General features: G+C 49.0%; 9 protein-coding genes across 9 annotated transcripts; 4 read left to right on the forward strand and 5 right to left on the reverse strand.

Moving 5' to 3' along the window:
* Positions 1-164: 164 nt before the first annotated feature.
* Positions 165-917, reverse strand: LCP9604111_5181 (uncharacterized protein; the record flags this gene model as incomplete). Its single annotated transcript, XM_039072963.1, has 3 exons — positions 165-574; positions 645-857; positions 905-917. 3 exons carry the CDS (start codon positions 915-917, stop codon positions 165-167), a joined length of 636 nt encoding a protein of 211 aa, XP_038928643.1.
* Positions 918-1,451: 534 nt separating this feature from the next.
* Positions 1,452-2,591, reverse strand: lcp5 (small subunit rRNA maturation protein LCP5; the record flags this gene model as incomplete). Its single annotated transcript, XM_039072964.1, has 1 exon — positions 1,452-2,591. The coding sequence occupies one exon, from the start codon at positions 2,589-2,591 to the stop codon at positions 1,452-1,454; it is 1,140 nt and encodes a 379-aa protein (XP_038928644.1).
* Positions 2,592-2,944: 353 nt separating this feature from the next.
* LCP9604111_5183 (transmembrane 9 family protein) lies at positions 2,945-5,059 on the forward strand (the record flags this gene model as incomplete). The annotated part of the gene is made up of 4 exons (XM_039072965.1): positions 2,945-4,046; positions 4,100-4,437; positions 4,500-4,935; positions 4,992-5,059. 4 exons carry the CDS (start codon positions 2,945-2,947, stop codon positions 5,057-5,059), a joined length of 1,944 nt encoding a protein of 647 aa, XP_038928645.1.
* Positions 5,060-5,536: 477 nt separating this feature from the next.
* LCP9604111_5184 (EF-hand domain-containing protein) lies at positions 5,537-6,431 on the forward strand (the record flags this gene model as incomplete). The annotated part of the gene is made up of 4 exons (XM_039072966.1): positions 5,537-5,547; positions 5,740-5,825; positions 5,897-6,192; positions 6,252-6,431. The coding sequence occupies 4 exons, from the start codon at positions 5,537-5,539 to the stop codon at positions 6,429-6,431; spliced, it is 573 nt and encodes a 190-aa protein (XP_038928646.1).
* A 762-nt stretch (positions 6,432-7,193) lies between these two features.
* Positions 7,194-10,211, reverse strand: LCP9604111_5185 (putative kinesin family protein (KinA); the record flags this gene model as incomplete). The annotated part of the gene is made up of 5 exons (XM_039072967.1): positions 7,194-7,422; positions 7,486-9,911; positions 9,964-10,058; positions 10,128-10,153; positions 10,207-10,211. 5 exons carry the CDS (start codon positions 10,209-10,211, stop codon positions 7,194-7,196), a joined length of 2,781 nt encoding a protein of 926 aa, XP_038928647.1.
* Positions 10,212-10,988: 777 nt separating this feature from the next.
* ubc2 (E2 ubiquitin-conjugating protein RAD6) lies at positions 10,989-11,738 on the reverse strand (the record flags this gene model as incomplete). Its single annotated transcript, XM_039072968.1, has 4 exons — positions 10,989-11,115; positions 11,180-11,404; positions 11,464-11,528; positions 11,697-11,738. The coding sequence occupies 4 exons, from the start codon at positions 11,736-11,738 to the stop codon at positions 10,989-10,991; spliced, it is 459 nt and encodes a 152-aa protein (XP_038928648.1).
* A 567-nt stretch (positions 11,739-12,305) lies between these two features.
* On the forward strand, positions 12,306-13,710 carry LCP9604111_5187 (thiolase family protein; the record flags this gene model as incomplete). Its single annotated transcript, XM_039072969.1, has 3 exons — positions 12,306-12,452; positions 12,510-13,454; positions 13,510-13,710. 3 exons carry the CDS (start codon positions 12,306-12,308, stop codon positions 13,708-13,710), a joined length of 1,293 nt encoding a protein of 430 aa, XP_038928649.1.
* A 502-nt stretch (positions 13,711-14,212) lies between these two features.
* On the forward strand, positions 14,213-16,583 carry LCP9604111_5188 (uncharacterized protein; the record flags this gene model as incomplete). Its single annotated transcript, XM_039072970.1, has 5 exons — positions 14,213-14,320; positions 14,371-15,288; positions 15,350-15,539; positions 15,593-16,327; positions 16,387-16,583. The coding sequence occupies 5 exons, from the start codon at positions 14,213-14,215 to the stop codon at positions 16,581-16,583; spliced, it is 2,148 nt and encodes a 715-aa protein (XP_038928650.1).
* A 141-nt stretch (positions 16,584-16,724) lies between these two features.
* On the reverse strand, positions 16,725-18,236 carry LCP9604111_5189 (chitobiosyldiphosphodolichol beta-1,4 mannosyltransferase; the record flags this gene model as incomplete). Its single annotated transcript, XM_039072971.1, has 3 exons — positions 16,725-17,669; positions 17,733-17,929; positions 17,993-18,236. 3 exons carry the CDS (start codon positions 18,234-18,236, stop codon positions 16,725-16,727), a joined length of 1,386 nt encoding a protein of 461 aa, XP_038928651.1.
* Between the last annotated feature and the right edge of the window lie 312 nt (positions 18,237-18,548).

Below are 18,548 nucleotides of genomic sequence, written 5' to 3' on the forward strand. Positions count from 1 at the left end.
ATCTTTTCTTATATATTCATCTGAACGTCAGGATCGGGTTTCCAGTTAGTTAGGTGTGCAACTTTTACTACATAGGGGTATACGGTAAAATAGGCGAGAAACGCAAGGACAGACATAGCGCTCACGTTCAACAATATCCACCTGAAGATAGAAAATCAACTCCATCATTGCCCTTTAATTTCTGGAATCTTCTTCTCCATATTGTAAGCCCAATTTCCCCCTCGCAAAAAGCGATCGGGGATATAACGCTTCTCCTCTAGCCAGAGTATAGGCCATAGCAAAGTCACACCCAGGAGACAGAAAAGGCTTGCAATGAGATGCCAACCAAAAATAATCCAATACCCGATATGCGGCATGATAAACTTGACAAACTCCGATGTTTGATATAGATCTTCTTGCTTGGAAATGTAGTAAAGCTTGTGGTCGCCATTGGTCGTAGCATCGCTTTTGACCGAATCGTACGTCAGGTCCAAGACCGTAGTGAGAGTCACCGGAGCGACATGGAAGGGAACAAGCCAGATGGTGAAGATCTGTGACATATTCACATAGAGTTTGAGTTTATCTTCATCAAAAGCTAAAGAATTATCAGAGTCTGAAGTCAAAATTATGAAGTCCACAACCTTAGAAGTTTCCTGTTGACATACCAATAGAATGGATCTCTAGCTCGATCCGGGGTGACATGATCTTATACCATTGAAATATCTTTGAAACCCACCATCTGCTACCTTCAAAGCTGGGCACACGGCAGAATGGATGAGTAAAGGATACATTGTTGGTAAAATACCGGTGAAGGACGGTTTCTTGAAAAGATGGCGGCGACTGTGTTAGACCCCGGATAACGGTAGGTATATCAGCCACTGAAGGAATTAGCTGATGAATCCAAAATATCAGATCGATAACGCACCTGGGTTCTCCATTTTGGTCAAAACGTTCAAAGGCGTTGTTGGAAAAGAAAGAAAGAGAAGATATAAAGAGGTAGTTAACTAGCTTCGGGTGATACGGTGACGTCATGTTCGACTATCCAGGTCGGGGTTTAACACGTGAATCTCGTCGGAGTCACACCGGTTGGAAGCTACGCCAATCAAATGAGTTGCTTTTAATTACGTGACCTCTTCTTTCGATCGATGTGACATAATTCATAGAGCTCATAACTATCAAAAATTGTATTTCTGCCAGCCCTAGAAGGGTACACCAGATGCCGGTTTTCTATCGGCATGCCGAGTCATTATATTCCGGCGGTGAGACGTAGAATATAAACTTCCACCCGTGGACAGCTGTAGACAGTAGACCGAGTTGATCCGGTGAGATCATACCATTCGATATATGTCGTAGAAGTAGATACATATATGCATTGGTCAAGATGGACCTTGGGTAATCAAGAAAACTCCAAAGTGATTGAGTTCCAGAAAGAAACGCCTTTGCACATGGGAATTGCCCCCTGCAACCATTTTTTACCGCTTCCAGCTGTCAACCTTCTTTCGTCGCTTGTCGAAAACCTGGCCCATGCCGACACCATCACCGCGTTGCCCGTCCTCGTTGCGGACTCGCTTCCGACTCTTCTCGAGTGCGGCTCCGTTGCTTTTGGATCTCCGGGTAAGACGTTCGATGTTATCCGCGCCTTCATTAAGCCCCTTCCATTCATCACCACCGTACGTGGTGTCCTTTCCGCGACCTCGTTTCGCCAATTCCTTCTTTGTCTCCTTCGGCAATCGGACAAAGTTGGTCTCTTCGTAGGTGGTACGCTCTGCCTCGCGCTCTCGGTCCTTCTTTGACTTGACCGTTCGGCCACCATCAATGATTGTGCTGCCGATACTGGGCTCAGCCATGGGTGCGGACGACATTTCAGCGCTGACAAATTCGTCGATGACGTTCGATCTAATGGGTCTGCGGTCCTGGCGTTCGCGACGCTCTGTCGTAGGCAAGGAAGTTGGCATGATTCTCGGGGGACGATAAATGCCGTCTCCGGGACTCTCGACAGCACCCTTGGAGGGACGGGCCTTCTTCTGCTCGGCCACTCCCTTGGAGAAGGCAGAGACATTGGGCCGGTACGCCATTTCATCGATGTCCTCCTCATTCTCGCTACCGTTTACATCTTCGTCTTCATCCGATGATGCTTCGCTGCCTGATGTCGCAGCTTTGCGGCTTTTCTTGGTCTTGGTCGGCTGAGCCTTCTCTGTCCGCTCCGCATCCTCTGCAGCTTTGATGACCTTGTCTATCTGGTACTTCAATCGTCCTTCCAAAGGACGGACACCACGCTCGAGGAATACCCGAAGCTCAATCAATTTCTTGCGAATATCATCTTCGAGGGAGTTGTCTGTAGATTGGCTCTTCTCTTTTGGGGTTTCTTTCGCTGACACATTTCGCAGTTGGAAGATAATCAGAAATACGAGATTTTGCAAGTAGGAAAGAAGGATTTCGCTCTTGGTGTCGAGGAGAGAAATGCCGTCTTTGGGAGGCTCGATCGTGACATCGGAGGGCGCATCCTTGTGTGGCTTGGGTAGAGAGGAGGCAGTTGTCGACAGACAATTATTCAGAGTCTCTAGCAATGTCGGTAGACTTTGAGGGCGCGCAGACGCCTGTGTTGGAGCCATGATTGAAAGTTGATGGCTTATAGAGAACAATAATTCGCGAAACAAAAAAAATTTGGCCGCTTCGACGATAACGCCAGTCACGTGTGATAAAGACAAGGCACCAAGGCACTCTTCGATGATCGATCGTCATTGCCAGTCTGTCACTCGCAGTTCGCATTTTATCTCCCTTCGAGTATCGCGAGTTTCTCACGGATGAGAACGTGATTTTCTCTTTCTATGGTAGATGCTTGTTGTAAACAACCATTTTTTCTTTCACAATCACCCATTGACACACTAGCTCTACTCCTTTCCTCTCCGAAACAAGCCATTGAGGTTGGTTTCTAGGCTTTCAAAAGTCTATAGAAACACCCAACATGCGGTTCGCCGATCGAGCCTTTCTTCTCTCGTCGACCCTACTAGCAATCCCTTCTTTGACTACGGCCTTTTATCTGCCGGGTGTTGCGCCGACCTCCTACGACGAAGGACAAGCAGTTCCGCTTTATGTCAACCACCTCACCCCCAGCCTCTCTCGCGATGACCAGCTTCATTCGGTCTTCTCATATGACTACTATCATCCGGCTTTTGGATTCTGCCGACCAGCAGATGGTCCTAAAGATGTGAGGGAATCCCTGGGGAGCATTCTATTCGGTGACCGCATTCGCACCTCGCCATTCGAGCTTCACATGGCAAAGAATGAGACCTGCAAATCGATATGTGCAGAGGCCAAATTCGACGCCCGCAGCGCAAAGTGGACCAATCGACGAATAGCTCAGGGCTACAACATTAACTGGATTGTGGATGGGCTGCCAGCCGCGCAGTTGAACTATGACGGCGTTACCAAGACCAAATTTTATAACCCTGGCTTCTCTCTGGGTGAGCTAGATGACAATGGGCAGGCTCTGCTCAACAATCACTATGACATTGTGATTGATTACCATAAGGTGGGCTTTGGCGGCAAGGATAAATATCGCGTGGTTGGAGTGCTTGTCCAGCCTGAGTCTCGCAAGGACTCCCGGAATTTAGAAGGCGGGGCCGCTGAATGTGGTACCCCGGGCAATGTTCTCGCGCTCAATGAGGACGGCGAGACCACAGTCACCTGGACGTATAGTGTGTACTGGAAGGAGTCCCCCACAGCCTGGGCTACCCGGTGGGATAAGTATCTTCATGTCTATGACCCTAAAATCCACTGGTTCTCTCTCATCAACTCGGCTGTCTTTGTGGTTTTCCTCGTGGGTATGGTCAGCATGATTCTAGTCCGCGCGCTCAAGAAGGATATTGCTCGCTATAACAGGCTGGATTCGTTCAACCTGGAGGATTTGGATAGCACTTCGGCTGCGATCGAAGATGGAGTCCAGGAGGATTCTGGCTGGAAGTTGGTCCATGGCGATGTCTTCCGGTGCCCCGAATCTCCGTTGCTGCTGAGTGTGATGGTTGGCAACGGCGCCCAGCTATTTATGATGACTGGTGTGACTGTCGGTGAGTAGTCTGACTCCCGCTCTTCTTCTCTTTGTACTGATTTTTATTTGTAGCATTTGCCCTGCTTGGTCTCCTCTCTCCTTCCAACCGCGGATTCCTGGCTACTGCCATTCTCCTAATTTCCGCCCTTTTCGGTGGGATCGGTGGTTATGTGTCGGCGCGAGTGTACAAGACATTTGGTGGCGATTCTTGGAGGCGCAACATTATCATGACACCTCTATTTATACCTGGCATTATATTCGGTACTTTCTTCATCCTGAATCTCTTTGTTTGGGCCAAGGGATCTAGCGGTGCCGTACCATTTGGAACTATGTTGGCACTGGTATTGATTTGGTTTGTTATCAGCGTGCCATTGAGCGTGGCAGGCAGTTGGTTGGGCTTTAAGCAATCGGTACTATCAAATTCCAATCCCGTTATCCAGACATTCCGATGACTAACTTCATTTCCCAATAGCCGCTTGAGGGTCCTACCAAGACGAACCAAATTCCTCGACAGGTTCCTCCGATGGCTGGTAGCCTGCGCACAATTCCATCGATTCTGCTGACCGGAATTCTCCCCTTTGGTGCGATTTTCGTCGAGTTGTACTTTATAATGACCTCCCTCTGGACCAACAAGATCTACTACATGTTCGGATTCCTGTTCCTCTGCTACGGCTTGATGATCATTACCTCTGCGGCTACTACCGTCTTGCTGGTGTATTTCTTGTTGTGTGCAGAGAACTACCGGTGGCACTGGCGCGCCTTCATAGGCGCGGGTATGACCGGAGGATATGTCTTTTTGAATGCGCTCATTTTCTGGGCGACACGGGTCAGCTTTGGTGGATTAACGGGGGCAGTGCTTTATGTGGGCTATTCGGCGCTGATCGCCTTCATTGTGTTTATTCTGACTGGTATGTTTTTGTTCCCATGTCTTGCGGATGGGCTTCTTTTGCTGACTTCTCTCCAGGCTCCATTGGTTTCTTCGCCAGTTGGGCATTCATCCACCGCATCTATGGCTCGATCAAGGTGGACTAAAGGTTTTGCTATTGGTGTAACATTTAGCCTTGCATTTTTGGTCACGAGAGAAGACATACCCTGTTCTTGTGTCTGTTTTTGTGCCCTTCTTTTCTTTCCAAAAAAAGAATCGTTCTCAATGCTTGGAGAGGTCTCATGGCAGATAGATAGTTGTTTGATATGGAGAAATGTATATACGCGGTAATGAGATTGTCTGCCAAGCCCAGCCTCGGGATGTTCTGGACCTCCGTCCTTTCTCGCCTCCTTCAACCTCTTCTCTATCTTTTAGAAACTGCATTTCTTGTATTAACCCCCTTATTATATCTTTCCTCTTACGTCGCCGGGGCCCCCCTTGCGCAGACATACTCAGCCACAACCCAGCCACACATCCCACCTGTTTCTACCCCGCGTCACCACTCCGGGCTCATTGCAAGCCATCACTCCCAGATTTGTTTTGAACTTGCTCTTGATACTGTTCTAGAGAACTATTTTTTGATCATGGGAAAGTCGTAAGTTCTAACCATCCTCTCACCCTGTTTGAAATGGCGGTGGAACGGACTCCGCGGATCTCAGGATGCGCGTCATCTCGGGAGCAAGCCAGTACCAAAGGCCCCGTACTTTTGGTCTGAGAATCACGCTGAATACCCTGCCTACATTCAAAGGAGAACCCTGCGCTGACCCTCGTGTTTCACATTCTACAGTCAATCTAAGCTTTCACCGACGCAGCTCGATGAGCTGCAAAGGGCAACACATTTCGATAAGAAGGAGCTACAACAATGGTATAAAGGTATGCGGATATATGGGAAACATACGAAACATCAAGTCTCAAGAGCGATCGCTGATTATGGGCATGTCTAGGATTTCTCAAGGACTGCCCGTCTGGTACTCTGACCAAGGAGGAGTTTCAGAAAATATACCGGCAGTTCTTTCCCTTCGGCGACCCGTCATCCTTTGCCAATTATGTTTTTCGCGTTTTCGACTCGGACAACAGTGGTATGATCGATTTCAAAGAATTTATCTGCGCCCTTTCCGTGACTTCGCGAGGCAAGATGGAGGATAAACTGGATTGGGCATTCCAATTGTACGATATTGACGGCGATGGGAAAATCACCTATGAAGAAATGCTGGCCATTGTCGAGGCGATCTATAAGATGGTATGCACAATGCAGTTCGTGAAATCACGATACCCTTAAAAGAACTAATGAGTATACAGGTTGGATCCATGGTGAAACTCCCCGAGGATGAAGATACCCCAGAGAAACGCGTACGAAAGATCTTCCGCATGATGGACAAGGATGAAAATGGCAGTCTTGACATCGACGAGTTCAAAGAAGGCAGCAAACGGGATGAAACCATCGTCAGTGCTTTGTCGCTTTACGACGGATTAGTTTAGATTGCTTGGGCGAATACTGGCGCAATGTGAGGCATTCTTTTTTGGACGGGCGAGGGGGTTGCATTGCATATTCTCTGTCTTATCTGTTTTCTGTTTCTTTACTTTTTTTTTCTCCTCTTGTCATATTTTTGATTACCCCCTCATATCTTTTGTATATTTGAGACAAGTACAACCTTGGTAGTGAAGTGTATGTATACGGTAGTGTCTGTCAACTTGGCTTTGACTTTGATCGGACTTTGACGCTGTGTTCTTCCAAAGACGACAACCTCCTTTAGGCAGAGTGGGAATGGTGCGCTGGCTTTGATAAGGATCGAACCAGTCCATTGTCGCCTCGTATACGGAGTATAGTATGTCACATCAAAATCACTCAAGTCGGCCCAGCAGACTAACTACCAGCTCTTCTCCATTCTATCTGGAATTGATGTACAAGGGTATCGGGAAGACGCAAGAGCCAGTCCCCGGCATGCAGGGCGCGATCTAATATACTGGAATGAGCAAGGCAAGGAAACATGGGAAAGGAAATATGTATCAAAATCATATCAGAAACAAGAAGAAAAGCCTGTTGATCAGATGATCAAAAAATAGAAGAAACTCGTGAGACAGCGTAAAGAGGAATCAATATAGATCAATATCAGCCCAGATCAACCACATGCTAATGAAACAAGCACGAATTGCACGAGGTCCGGGGTGCACGGCAGACAGCTATCAAGCCTCAGAAGCAGTTGCGCAAGGGACGAGCAGCCTTCTGACAGTGGGTTAGGATCATCGGCGATCAAAAAACCAGCTGCTGCGCTTCCCGGGCGCTTCTTGCGATTGTACGCCCGCAACGTTCGAATTCGCCGGCCCGTCACCACCCCCGCGGAGTGGCTTCGCGATGCGCGATCCCCCGAAGCTAAAACTCGCATTCCCATCCATGCTCGGTAAGCCGCGGGTGGAACCTTGCTTCGCTGCTTCCAGACGTTCCTTAACAGCGGTGAGTTGAGCTTCGAATCTATCAGCGTAGTTAGTATCGAGTATCAACAAGCGAAATCAGGGAGAATAAGTCAACGCATACCGGTGGTTGGCTTGGGTAAGCTTTTCTTGGCTCTCCTGGAGCAGGGCTTCCAGGCTGGCAATACGCTCATTTCTTGCAATCAGTTTCCGCTCAGCGATTGCCACCTCCTTCTTCAAACTACTGTTTTGTTCCACAAGTTGACGCTGCACGTGGGTTAATTGCTCGAGGTTGCGCTCTAAGAACGCCATCTTCTTCTGCTGAGCCCGGTTGTTCGACGATCGAAGGACGTTGTTATACTGCTCTCGTGCATCATCCAGGGAGATTTCCAACTCTACAACACGCTCGCAGCGGTTCTGCAGGTCACGCATGAGAGACTTCTTCATGGCATCGAACTCGGTAATCTGCTGCTGCAAGGTCTTGCTTGCGGCACCATTGGTGGAGGTCCGGGACTGGCTGTCGACAAGCGATTGTCGCAACTTGGTCAACTCTTCATCCTTGCGTAAAATGTCAGAACGAAGATCCGCGGCCGCCGCAGTCTCAGCCTCATTCTTTGCCACGTAAACGTGCTCTAGCCTTCCTCGGATCTCTTCCACATCGCCCTCGCCCAAGTTGCGCGTCAAGAGATCTTCATACTCTCGTTGAAGGCCATCTAGCCTCTTTTCCAAGTCTGCACGGCGGCTGTCCTGCAGCTCACCAAAGTCACTTCGGTCGTTCACGGTCAGCTCGGCTTGTCGGATAAAGCCTTGCGTCTCGACAAGATTCGTGCGAAGGTCAAGAATATCGTCTGGTGCAATGAGTTCACCTGCAGAGCTGATTTGGTGTAGAGCATCGACGCGCTGGATGAGGTCTTGCAGCTTGCGTTCGTTATCGGAGAACACGTCGCCACCGAGGTCAAACCCAGCCATCATCTTAGCCATTTTCTCAGTCTTCTTCTTTTCTTTCTCATCAAGTGCTGCAGTAGTCTCCTTTGCCCTCATTCGGACATCCAGAAGCTGCTGCTTAACTTCATCCAACTCGCCTGTGAGTTCCGAGTTGGCCTCCCGAAGGCTATCCATGGTGATAGCGGCTTCCTTGCTCTCATAGGAGACCTTCTCGAGCTGCATACGGAGCTCGTTGACTTCTGTGCCCAAGCGCTCATTATCCTTGCCGGTTCGCGCGCCATTCTCCTTCATGGACCTAAGCTCGTCGCGTGCCTCACGGAGGCTGCGCTCCACGTTGACAATATGTGACTCCTTCTCTGAAAGCTGGTCTTGGAATTCATTCTCACGACGCAAGAATTCTTCGCGCTCGTCCTTCTCCAGCACCAGGCTGGGGGTGCTGGACCGATCTCCAACCCGTGAATCTGGGCGCGGGGTTTCTGAACGCGCAGTCTCCTGCAGACGTGAAGGCGTACTCGGCCGTGGGCCGCGGGCTTCAGCCTTCGTGTAACTGACAACTTCGTTTCCTCGAGAGGGGGTCCATTGGTCCTTGGGAACGCTGTCACCGCTACGCCACAGGCTGACTTCGCCCTCAAGCGCTGAGATGTAGCTTTCGAAATTCGTCATTTGGCTTTGCGCCTTGCGCAGCAGTTGCTTCATCTCCGAGGAGCTCAGCTCTGCATTGACCTTAGCCTTGTTCTTGATGGCCTTGGCGCGCACACCAAAACGCAAGGTTGAGATTGTTTCCGCATCGTTGTAGCTGCTAGGCGAACAGTTGATAATCAAAGTCGTTCGAGAGTTACCACCGAGGGATTCTTGGAGAATTCGAGTGAGTTTGGAGTCACGGTAAGGAATGTGTGTCGATTTGCCGTCGGTCAATGCGTTGATTACCATTCCTAGCGCACTTAAACTCTTGTTGATCTTCTTGGCCTCCTCCAGAGTCTGGCCACTTGCGCCGGTCTTTCCGACCTTTTCGCTACCAGCCAAATCAACCAAAAACAATTGGCCACTCTTAGCAGACCCAGTCTCGACATTCTTCTGGGTGACTGTGATCACGAAGATGGAGTGGGAGCGGGACGATTCCTGGTTCATATTGGTTGCAGCGACGGCGCGTGCTGCTCCTCCCCGGCGCATAACTTCGTAGACCTCCTGCACGCTAGATACGTAGACTTCCAGCAATCCTTTAACGTAAACTCCACGAGCTTTCTCCTCGTGAACTGGCAAGTTGTCGTTCTGGGGCACGAGTAAATCACGGATCCGCTCCATGTAAATTTCCATATAGCTGACCCGCACGGTGTACTCGATGTTGCTCGGGCTGGTCAGGATGCTGGCGAAGATTTGCTCGATCATGCGTGGAATAATACCCTTCCCTATGTCATCATCGATGTCGGAACCCATCATCGTATATGATTTTCCAGCACCAGTCTGACCATAAGCGAAAACTGTTCCATTATATCCATTCAAAATATCGTCCACCGTCGGTCGGATAGAGAAGTCAAAGATATCGCTTTGCGCGGTGTCCATAGGGAACACCCGATCAAACGTGAAGGCCCCTGTGTTCTCTCGGGACTAGAATTCCGTCAGTATAGCCTCGTGAGTTATGGCTTCAGTTCGGACTCACATTGATGCTACATGACTCTTCATTTTCGAATTCGACAATGGGCTTACCCCCAGAGGACAATTCGACCTTGTTTTGCGGACGGAACCTAGCAACCACTATATATGGCCAATCAGTCCAAGTCCTAGTAGAACGCACTTTATTTTATTATGCCAGTCTGTGCATACCCTTGATGGTGTTCGACCCCGCGGACCTGTGGAACCATATTAGTGATGGCCAACGCACGATAGGGCCGAGCGTACTCACGCCATATTTGTAGAGTGACTTGGCTATGACACGCGCAAGCTAGAAGATAGAGCCCAAAAAGGGGTAGGTGGGCCGCGAAGTTCGTCAGAGGCGTTTCAAATGGAAACTCGTCTGTTGCGGTGTAGTGGCTCGGAGGAGGGGTTTAAGGGTCAGGGGGTCCACGTGCAACGTGGACCAAAACGAGCAAGGAACGAAGAGAAAGATAAAGCAGCAGTCAGGCCGCAAAGAAAGGACGGCCAAACCAAGAAGACCTACAATGGGACTTTGCAGGGGAGGGGGTTGACGCGAAAGAGTGGGATTTCAACTGTTGACTGTGACCCCGTTTGGGCTTACCGCCCCCGGACTCGGATATGCAACCATCCTGCAGATAAGCTTAATGTATAGGGAACTATACAATGAAGCATATGATTGCACGTCTTGTTTACTTGCACGCCCATTTATATTCCTTACAACGAACACGTCACAGGATCAAAGCGCAAGGTTTGCAGGAAATGCAGGCTAATGCACTAAAACTATGTGACTAATCTTGTAAACTCGGATGACATGACTTGGTGAAGGAGGAAAAAGCATGAGCTAGAGATATCAAAAAAGAGAGAGAACATGAAATGAAAAGAAAAGAACGTCAAAAAAAAGTGGGGAGAGAAAAGAATACACAAACTGAAAGAATAAGATACCAAGCGCCATAAACCCCATGCTGTGCAGATCAAAAGGTCAAGCTGCTGTGCCCATTCGTACGAATATCAGCGCATCGAACTCGGCTGAGCAAATGAGACTGCTCAGTCTCAGTTGTCCTCCCAGCTTTTCTCGACCGTCTCACGCACTCGCTTGGTGTACTCTTTACGGTTGTCTTTGTAGAGGTTCGAGGCCTCGACGTTGGCCGGAGACGAGGTGTTGGGGTCATTCAGAAGACTAGAATTGACGAGCCGCACATTAGAATTTGTATAGTGATCTTTCATAGACAAGCCAGCGATACCTTTGAATACTAGTAAGAATAGCCGCCACATCATATGTCGGACTCCAGCGGTTCTGCAGAATATCGAGACAGAGCTCGCCGGTCCCGTACACATTAGGATGGAACATTTGGCTTATGAATTTCACACCCGGGGGTTTGTTGGGGTATTGTTCTTCAAAATTCATGACCAGGCGGAATGTGCCATCTTCGAACGGTGTATCGGCGGGGCCGATGATGACGGCATTCCTAGCATTTCATCAGAATCATTGTCAAGAGCCTCAAATCATGCCGCGGAAGACACATACCATGTCATGACATTATCAGCGACTGGAGATGCAGAGACACCAGCTGGGGGATCGGTTTGCATGCGCTGTGAGTATGGAAATGTTAGCGGGGCAAATCATCTTGGACACAGAACACCGGGGAAGAATTTAAGAAGCAAATCGGGCTCATAGGGATAGCTTTATATGAGATTATTTATGGGTACAGTAGAAACGTCTCGAATAGCCTAAGGCGAGGTGACAATATTGACGCGTACCTTGAAGTCCCGCATCAGACGACGACGGGCGGATGTAGACATGATCGAATCGGGGGGAGGCGGAAAGTAAATGAAATGGTTTGCTAAAGCTGTGTGTATGTAGCTAGATATCAGGATTTGCAAATACAGTCAGAAGTGAAGGGAAAGAAAGGAGAGGGGAAGGAGAGGAAACCCGACAGGTCATTGATACGGTAAGGCGATATGCAGCGAACCGATAGAGGGGAAGTCCGGATGAACTAGCCCAATGGAGAAACCACCCCAATCAGGCTAGAGTGAATTTCCGAGCAGTTTCCCGGGGCCCCGGGAAACTCCACGGCTACTCCAGTGCTGACTCAGCAAGAATTATGTGACCTCGGGATAATTTCCTTAACAAAAACTTTTAACTAGCGCTTTCCCAAGGTTCCAAGGTTCACCTAACCCGACCGCCTCGGAAGAAGCCTCGGTTCAAGCGGAGTGGCGGTTGTAGGCGGTTATAAGGGCGGATAATTTTCAATACATATGCAGATGCAACAGCATTCCTCAGTTCTTCGTCCTTAATCATCCCTTCTCACAATCTGATTTCTCAATACTGTGACCTCACCACTCACCCCCTCATCTTAAAACAAAGTCATGATTTCCGCAGGCATGTCTGCTCGTCTCCCCAAACGGGTCTTCCCCGCATTTTGCCCCCAGCGACAGTTCAGCTCTGCACGCCCGACATGCAAGGAGATTCAGGAAGCTTACATTCTGAGTGCATCTCGAACACCAACGACAAAGGTGGGTACCTTTAGAGAAATCTCCTCTAGAAGAACAATTCGCTAACTCCCAAGGTAGTTCAATGGTTCTTTTGCATCCGTATCAGCACCTGAGCTTGGCGCTGTTGCAATAAAATCCGCCCTAGCCAAGTCCAAGGTACCTATTGAGAAGATCACGGATGTGTATATGGGAAATGTTTTGCAGGGCTCAGTAGGCCAGGCACCTGCCCGTCAGGCGTCTATATTTGCCGGTCTCCCTTCCACTGTTGAAGCCACAACAATCAACAAGGTCTGCGCTTCTGGCTTGAAGGCTGTGTCACTTGCCGCACAAAATATTCAACTTGGCTTGGCAGAGGCACAAGTGGCTGGTGGTATGGAGAACATGAGTCGCGTCCCCTATTATATGGCACGTGCCAGCCAATTGCCACCCTTTGGTGAGATCAAGCTAGAGGATGGTCTCATCAAGGATGGTTTATGGGATGTTTACAACAATTTCCACATGGGTATCTGCGCAGAACATACTGCGAAGAACCACAGCGTCTCGCGGGAGGAGCAGGATTTATATGCCATCCAGTCATACGAGCGCGCTCAGCAGGCATGGAAGGAGAACAAGTTCGCCGACGAGATTGCCGCGGTTACTGTGAAGGGCAAGAAAGGAGATACCATTGTCGACCGGGATGAGGGCTTCGAAAACTTGCGTATCGACAAGTTGAAGGGCCTGAAACCCGCCTTTCTACGAGATGGGAGTGGTACTGTAACCGCTGGCAACGCATCTAGCATGAATGACGGAGCATCCGCTCTGATCTTGGGCAACAGGGATATTGCTCGCAAGTATGGCGGTGGCAGCCGTGTCTTGGCCCGTATTGTTTCTTCGGCCGATGCTGCCGTTGACCCTGTAGACTTCCCAGTGGCCCCTTCCAAAGCAGTTCCCCTGGCGCTGGAGCGTGCTGGAATCACCAAGGACCAAGTGGCGGTATGGGAATTCAACGAGGCTTTTGCGGCTGTCATCAAAGCCAATGAAAAGGTCAGTGCCGTATTTGTCTAACTTCCATACCAGATCTAATTTCTAGCTCCTATAGATTCTCGGTTTGCAGAACGCCAAAGTCAACATGCTTGGAGGCGCCATCTCTCTCGGCCACCCTCTTGGCAGCTCAGGCTCACGTATCCTCGTCACCTTGCTCCACCAATTGCAGCCCGGCGAGTATGGAGTGGCTGCGATCTGCAACGGCGGCGGTGCTGCAACTGCGATGGTTGTGCAGAGATTGGATCGGGTGGATTGATTTCACCAACAATGCAATGTCTTCGGTGGCAAGTTATGACTGATGCCCTCAAACGAACAATGCAGACTTGGATATCATCCCGTGTAGCAGAGACGTGCACTTTTCTTGGATTTGGAATAGCGGATTGGCCGAAAATTGTATTTACTCACCTTTTATGTATAAACTCATCGCCTGTTTCTTTGCGGACCTTTTTATATGGATACATTAGTACTATGTATCATTCTCGAGCTATTTTTTCTTCATCCCTTTCCTTAGATCTCTTATATATATCCATAAAGCCATTAATCTATCTTTCGCTCCCGTTTTGCAACTTTGAAGTGATCTTTGGAGGATTCTTAGGGTCTTTTGTGGTTGGTGCCTGATTCCTCAGGAATCAACCCAGCAGAATGCAACCCAAACAAAAGCAGACTCTGGCTTTTCTTCTTCATATCCTCATGCTCTACCTCGCGAACACTTTATATACCAATAATGCTGACACGGCAAGGATCCGACATCTGACACTATGCTGAACCCTGTGACCCTGTCATTATCTCCGTCTTGCCATGACGCCATTTCTTGGTCCCCGGACGGTGAGCTTGCTATCGCTGCGGGTGAATACTTTCAAATCCTGGTATTTATCTAGTTATCCGATGAGCTTCAATATAATTGACATTTTGATAGACACCAAAAACTAGCAGAGATGAGGACTCTGCCCCCAACTCAACCCAAGATTGGCTCATAACTCGTGTTAGAGCCAACTTGTTTACGAACTCTGAATGGCCGAACTACCTTCCGGGAAATCGAGATGATTTCTCGGTCGCTGCAGACCTTTCAGAAAGCAATGTGGTCGGTCTCGCTTGGTCCCCAGCAGGACTAGGCAAATATCGACGTAGTGTCCTAGCCGTGCTGACGTCTAATCTGGTATTGTCCCTCTGGGAGCCCATTGGCCTTAAGAAGCAATGGACCAGGGTTGCCATCACCAATCATGTATTTTGGTCACAGCTGCAGCCATCACAGGACCCAAGTAGCCATGCCTTTCGGAAGGTTAACATTCGATCTTTCACTTGGTGCGAGTCTTTGAAGCCATCAACGCCTACCGCGGGCGCTTCCTTTTTACATTCGCACGAAAGCCGCTGGGGAATTCCACTGCTAATGGTTGTGAACGATTTCAATGAAGTCATGCTAGTGCAGGTTCGCAGATCAGACCCAACGAATAGCCCTTCCAAGCCCTATGATCTTCAGATTCTGGCGTTTCACTCTCTAAAGAACCCGGAAACCAAGGACAGTCCGTTCTGCTCTGGATCGCTCTTCGAGAAGGCAATGAAAGAGAGACAACGTACTACTGTGCTTTCCTGTGGTCCGTGGCAGATTTCACCCGCGACGAGCCTGGGGAACTTTGGCTGCGCAGTCACCATGATAGCTGCGGTATGCGGAACGCAGCTTCGGCTAATGAAACTCAAAGTGACTCTCGGGAGCGAGCTCGGGGAGACTTCACAACAGTACACGTTAAGCGCCGATTTGACAGAGCATCCCCTGGATCAATTGAATGAGAAATGGGCATATCACAACATCGCTGGCCCTATTAGATGGCTCCATACCGTACGTTCGATTTCTTACATCCATGCTAAAATGCGCCATTTCTCTAATAAAAGCCTAACAGAGATCATCCACAACCATTGTCCTGGCAGTGGGCGCCATGGCAGCATTCATCGCCATATCTATGCCCTACGATACGTACACAGGTAGCGTTAGCAATTCTGATGCCTTCGTATTTCATGACTATCCAATCTACGAGCCACAAACCGAGGACAACAAGGGCCATCAAGCAAGGCACCTGGAGCCAATTTCGGGTATGTTATTTAAAGACCTATGAGGCCCTTTCAGCACTTCTGACCAGCTATAGCAATGCTCACTTCCGTGAATGAACAAAGCGACACATGCAAGCTCTACTTAGGTACACTCGGTGGAATTGGCTTAGTCACAGAACTTCGCCAACTACAAAGCAACAGCGCTCTGCAACAACCAAAATGGAAACGCATGATTGAAGAGTTTCAGGATGACTATGACTTAGAGCACGACTTGGGAGGAATGTCAGTTTCCAGGATTTGGGGACTCGCAGCCTATCGCAACATGACTGCGGCTATCTTCACTTCACATCCCACGGACATGATCGAGTATCGCATCACCTCTGACGACAGGTCTATGGTTGTCTTTTCAGAAGAGAGTGGACCCACGATCAATACCCAAGCCCTATTTGCGGCGCAAATCCCCGATGATCATAACCAGACAGGAGAAGTGATACGTTTCGTGCTACCTGGTGAGGACGGCAATATTGAACCCGACATGGAGAGTCAACGCCTGCTTTATGCCGTAGCTTGTCGTTCCATTGTGGGTGAAGAGGACAAGTCGCTTCGGCTTCATACTCGGCGGTCTCTAGAGCGTCTAGCAGTAGTAACAGGCGCGGACCTGAGCGATGAGATTTCCAAATGCAACAGCAACCCCGTCCCGGTATCTGCGAAGACTATGGATCAGGTCACTGGCCCAGGCGGCCACATTTATGAGAAGTGCGAAGTTTGTAATGCGGGAATTGGGTGGCCCTCAGCCCAGTTGGCTCAGTGCGCCAATGGCCATCTTTGGGGTAAGTCACCTCATGGTTTGAATTTGATAGTAACGTGCTGACAGTTTTCATTCATATAGAACGATGTGGATTGTCCTTCCTTGCCATTCAAGGACCTGGGATATCCAAGTATTGTTTTGTCTGTCGCAAAGAAGCTCTCGATGAAGAACTCGTGGCATGCATGTGTGGAGGAAAGCAAGGTCGAACATTCGATGCTCTCTTTGAGACGTTTGATATCTGCTTACACTGCGCAGCCAAATTCCAGGCCAGTTACTAGGTGTCCTCAGATAGAATCTGCAATAATAACAGTGTCTCCTTGATGGCTAGCGGCTGCAAAAAAAGACAAGATATGTGATGTGATATTGCCACACAATGCTTCCAACGGATAATCATATTCATATCATTTACAGAGAGCTATCTATGTGAGCCCAAAAAGGGACCCCGCAATAGGATCCCATTCGTCGTCCCATCGGCGAGAGCTTTCTTTTTGGGCACCTAGACGAAGACTTTCCAATTTGTCGTTCTCACCGAACAGGTCGACCAAGTGCTCAGCTAGCTCCTCTGAGCTTCCAAAGCCTAACCCATTCACGCCCTCAGTGACCAGCTCGGGCCATGCTTCGAAACGATCCCACCCAACAACAGGAAGACCAGCCCCGAACATATCTACAACCTTCATGGGCAGATCTACCCCACTGCTGCTGGTATGCAGACTAACTCCTAGAGATGCGGATGCCAATAGCCGAGCATATTCTGGTACACTCAGCCACGCAGTTCGAATTGTGACTTTTTGTAACTTGCTGGACTTTTCAAGGGCCGCAATCTGTTCCAAATACATCTCCTTTTGTGGGCCCTTTCCTGTTATGATAGCCAAAATCTCGGGGAGGTGAGGCTGCACTGTGATGGCCAGTTCCGAATACCGGAGGAGGGCATCGATGAGGACCGAGAAATCTTCATCCGCAGTCCATGACGTTGAACTGACTAGAACACGGAGAGACCCTGCTTTCAAATATGAGTGAAATTCTTTCGTTTCCGGTAGAGTCGTGAGGAAATCCATTCGTGCATTGGGATCGAGGATAGGATTGAAGTGACTGGCAGGGCGGTCGTGCAGTGGCAGGACAGGAGCTGGAAGGTTGAAATCCTTCTTGAGAACGGATGCCATGGCATTGGTGACGCAAAAGTGGGCCGAAGCAGACTTGCAAAATACCTTCTCATACCATATCGACATTTTCACCAATGGATGGGTTGGGCCGAGTTTTAACGCAAGTATGGAATATCCAAAATTATGCCAATCAATGACGAGCCTTGTTTGCCGCAGGAAACACACAAGGGAGGCTATAGCCAGTGTAGGAATGGAAGGCGGGTTCTTTTATTCAAGAGGGAGTCAGTACTTCAAATGAAGATTGAGGAACCTCCCTTTCAGACATACCTGAACCAAAAGCCATTGGGACGGTTTTGTGGTGTATGCGAGACACTTCCAGAGACAGGCGATCTGGAATAGTACCTTCAAGGGCCCGTAAATTGTAAACAGCAGCTTGTTACTGGTCTGTAGGAGAGCGGGATGCGGGCGAAGCGGAACAATCGAAATGTTGGGGTTAGATATGATATCAGGATGAGGATCAGATTCTGTTTCATAAACGGTGGTTAGCGATCCTATCTTACGTTCTGTATCAAGGGGTTTGTACTAACCATTATACCCAATAATTACCACCTCCCCGCCATGCTTCGCAATGCTCAATGCATGATACTGCATGCGCGGGCTTCGGCCAATGTCACCAAGAACAAGTATTTGAACACATGTCTTGCGCCTTTTTGCGTCATCGGATCTTGGAGACCCTGCTTGTTCTGGTTGATATTGCGAAGGAAGTAACAGAATCAACACAGTGAGGGCGCTAGACAGGCCGAACACTATGCTGATGAAGGTCTCGATCATGATGGCAATGGCACTTCAAGTATTTCGCTCATAGTATTGATCAGCCCTCAATGACATCAATGATCCTTAGAGAGCCAACCAGCAGAGGGAATATCCACAGTTCGATGCTTAGGAAGTGCTCGCGGCTCCGGTGTCCCGAGGTCAATCATCCATTCCGATACGTAATCTGATAAGGATTCACGTGATTCCCCTTATGAGAACCTTTGGGGAGACGGGCCTTTCCTTAGAGATAGTGGCAATTTGTTTGGGCCTGTACGTGGCGCTCACTTTCCCCAATTATATTACTTTCCTTTTATTACCCTCCGGTCCTAT

The sequence above is a fragment of the Penicillium roqueforti genome, assembly GCF_015533775.1.
Source record: "Penicillium roqueforti strain LCP96 04111 chromosome Unknown scaffold_12, whole genome shotgun sequence".
In the NCBI taxonomy this organism is placed as follows: Eukaryota; Fungi; Ascomycota; class Eurotiomycetes; order Eurotiales; family Aspergillaceae; genus Penicillium; species Penicillium roqueforti.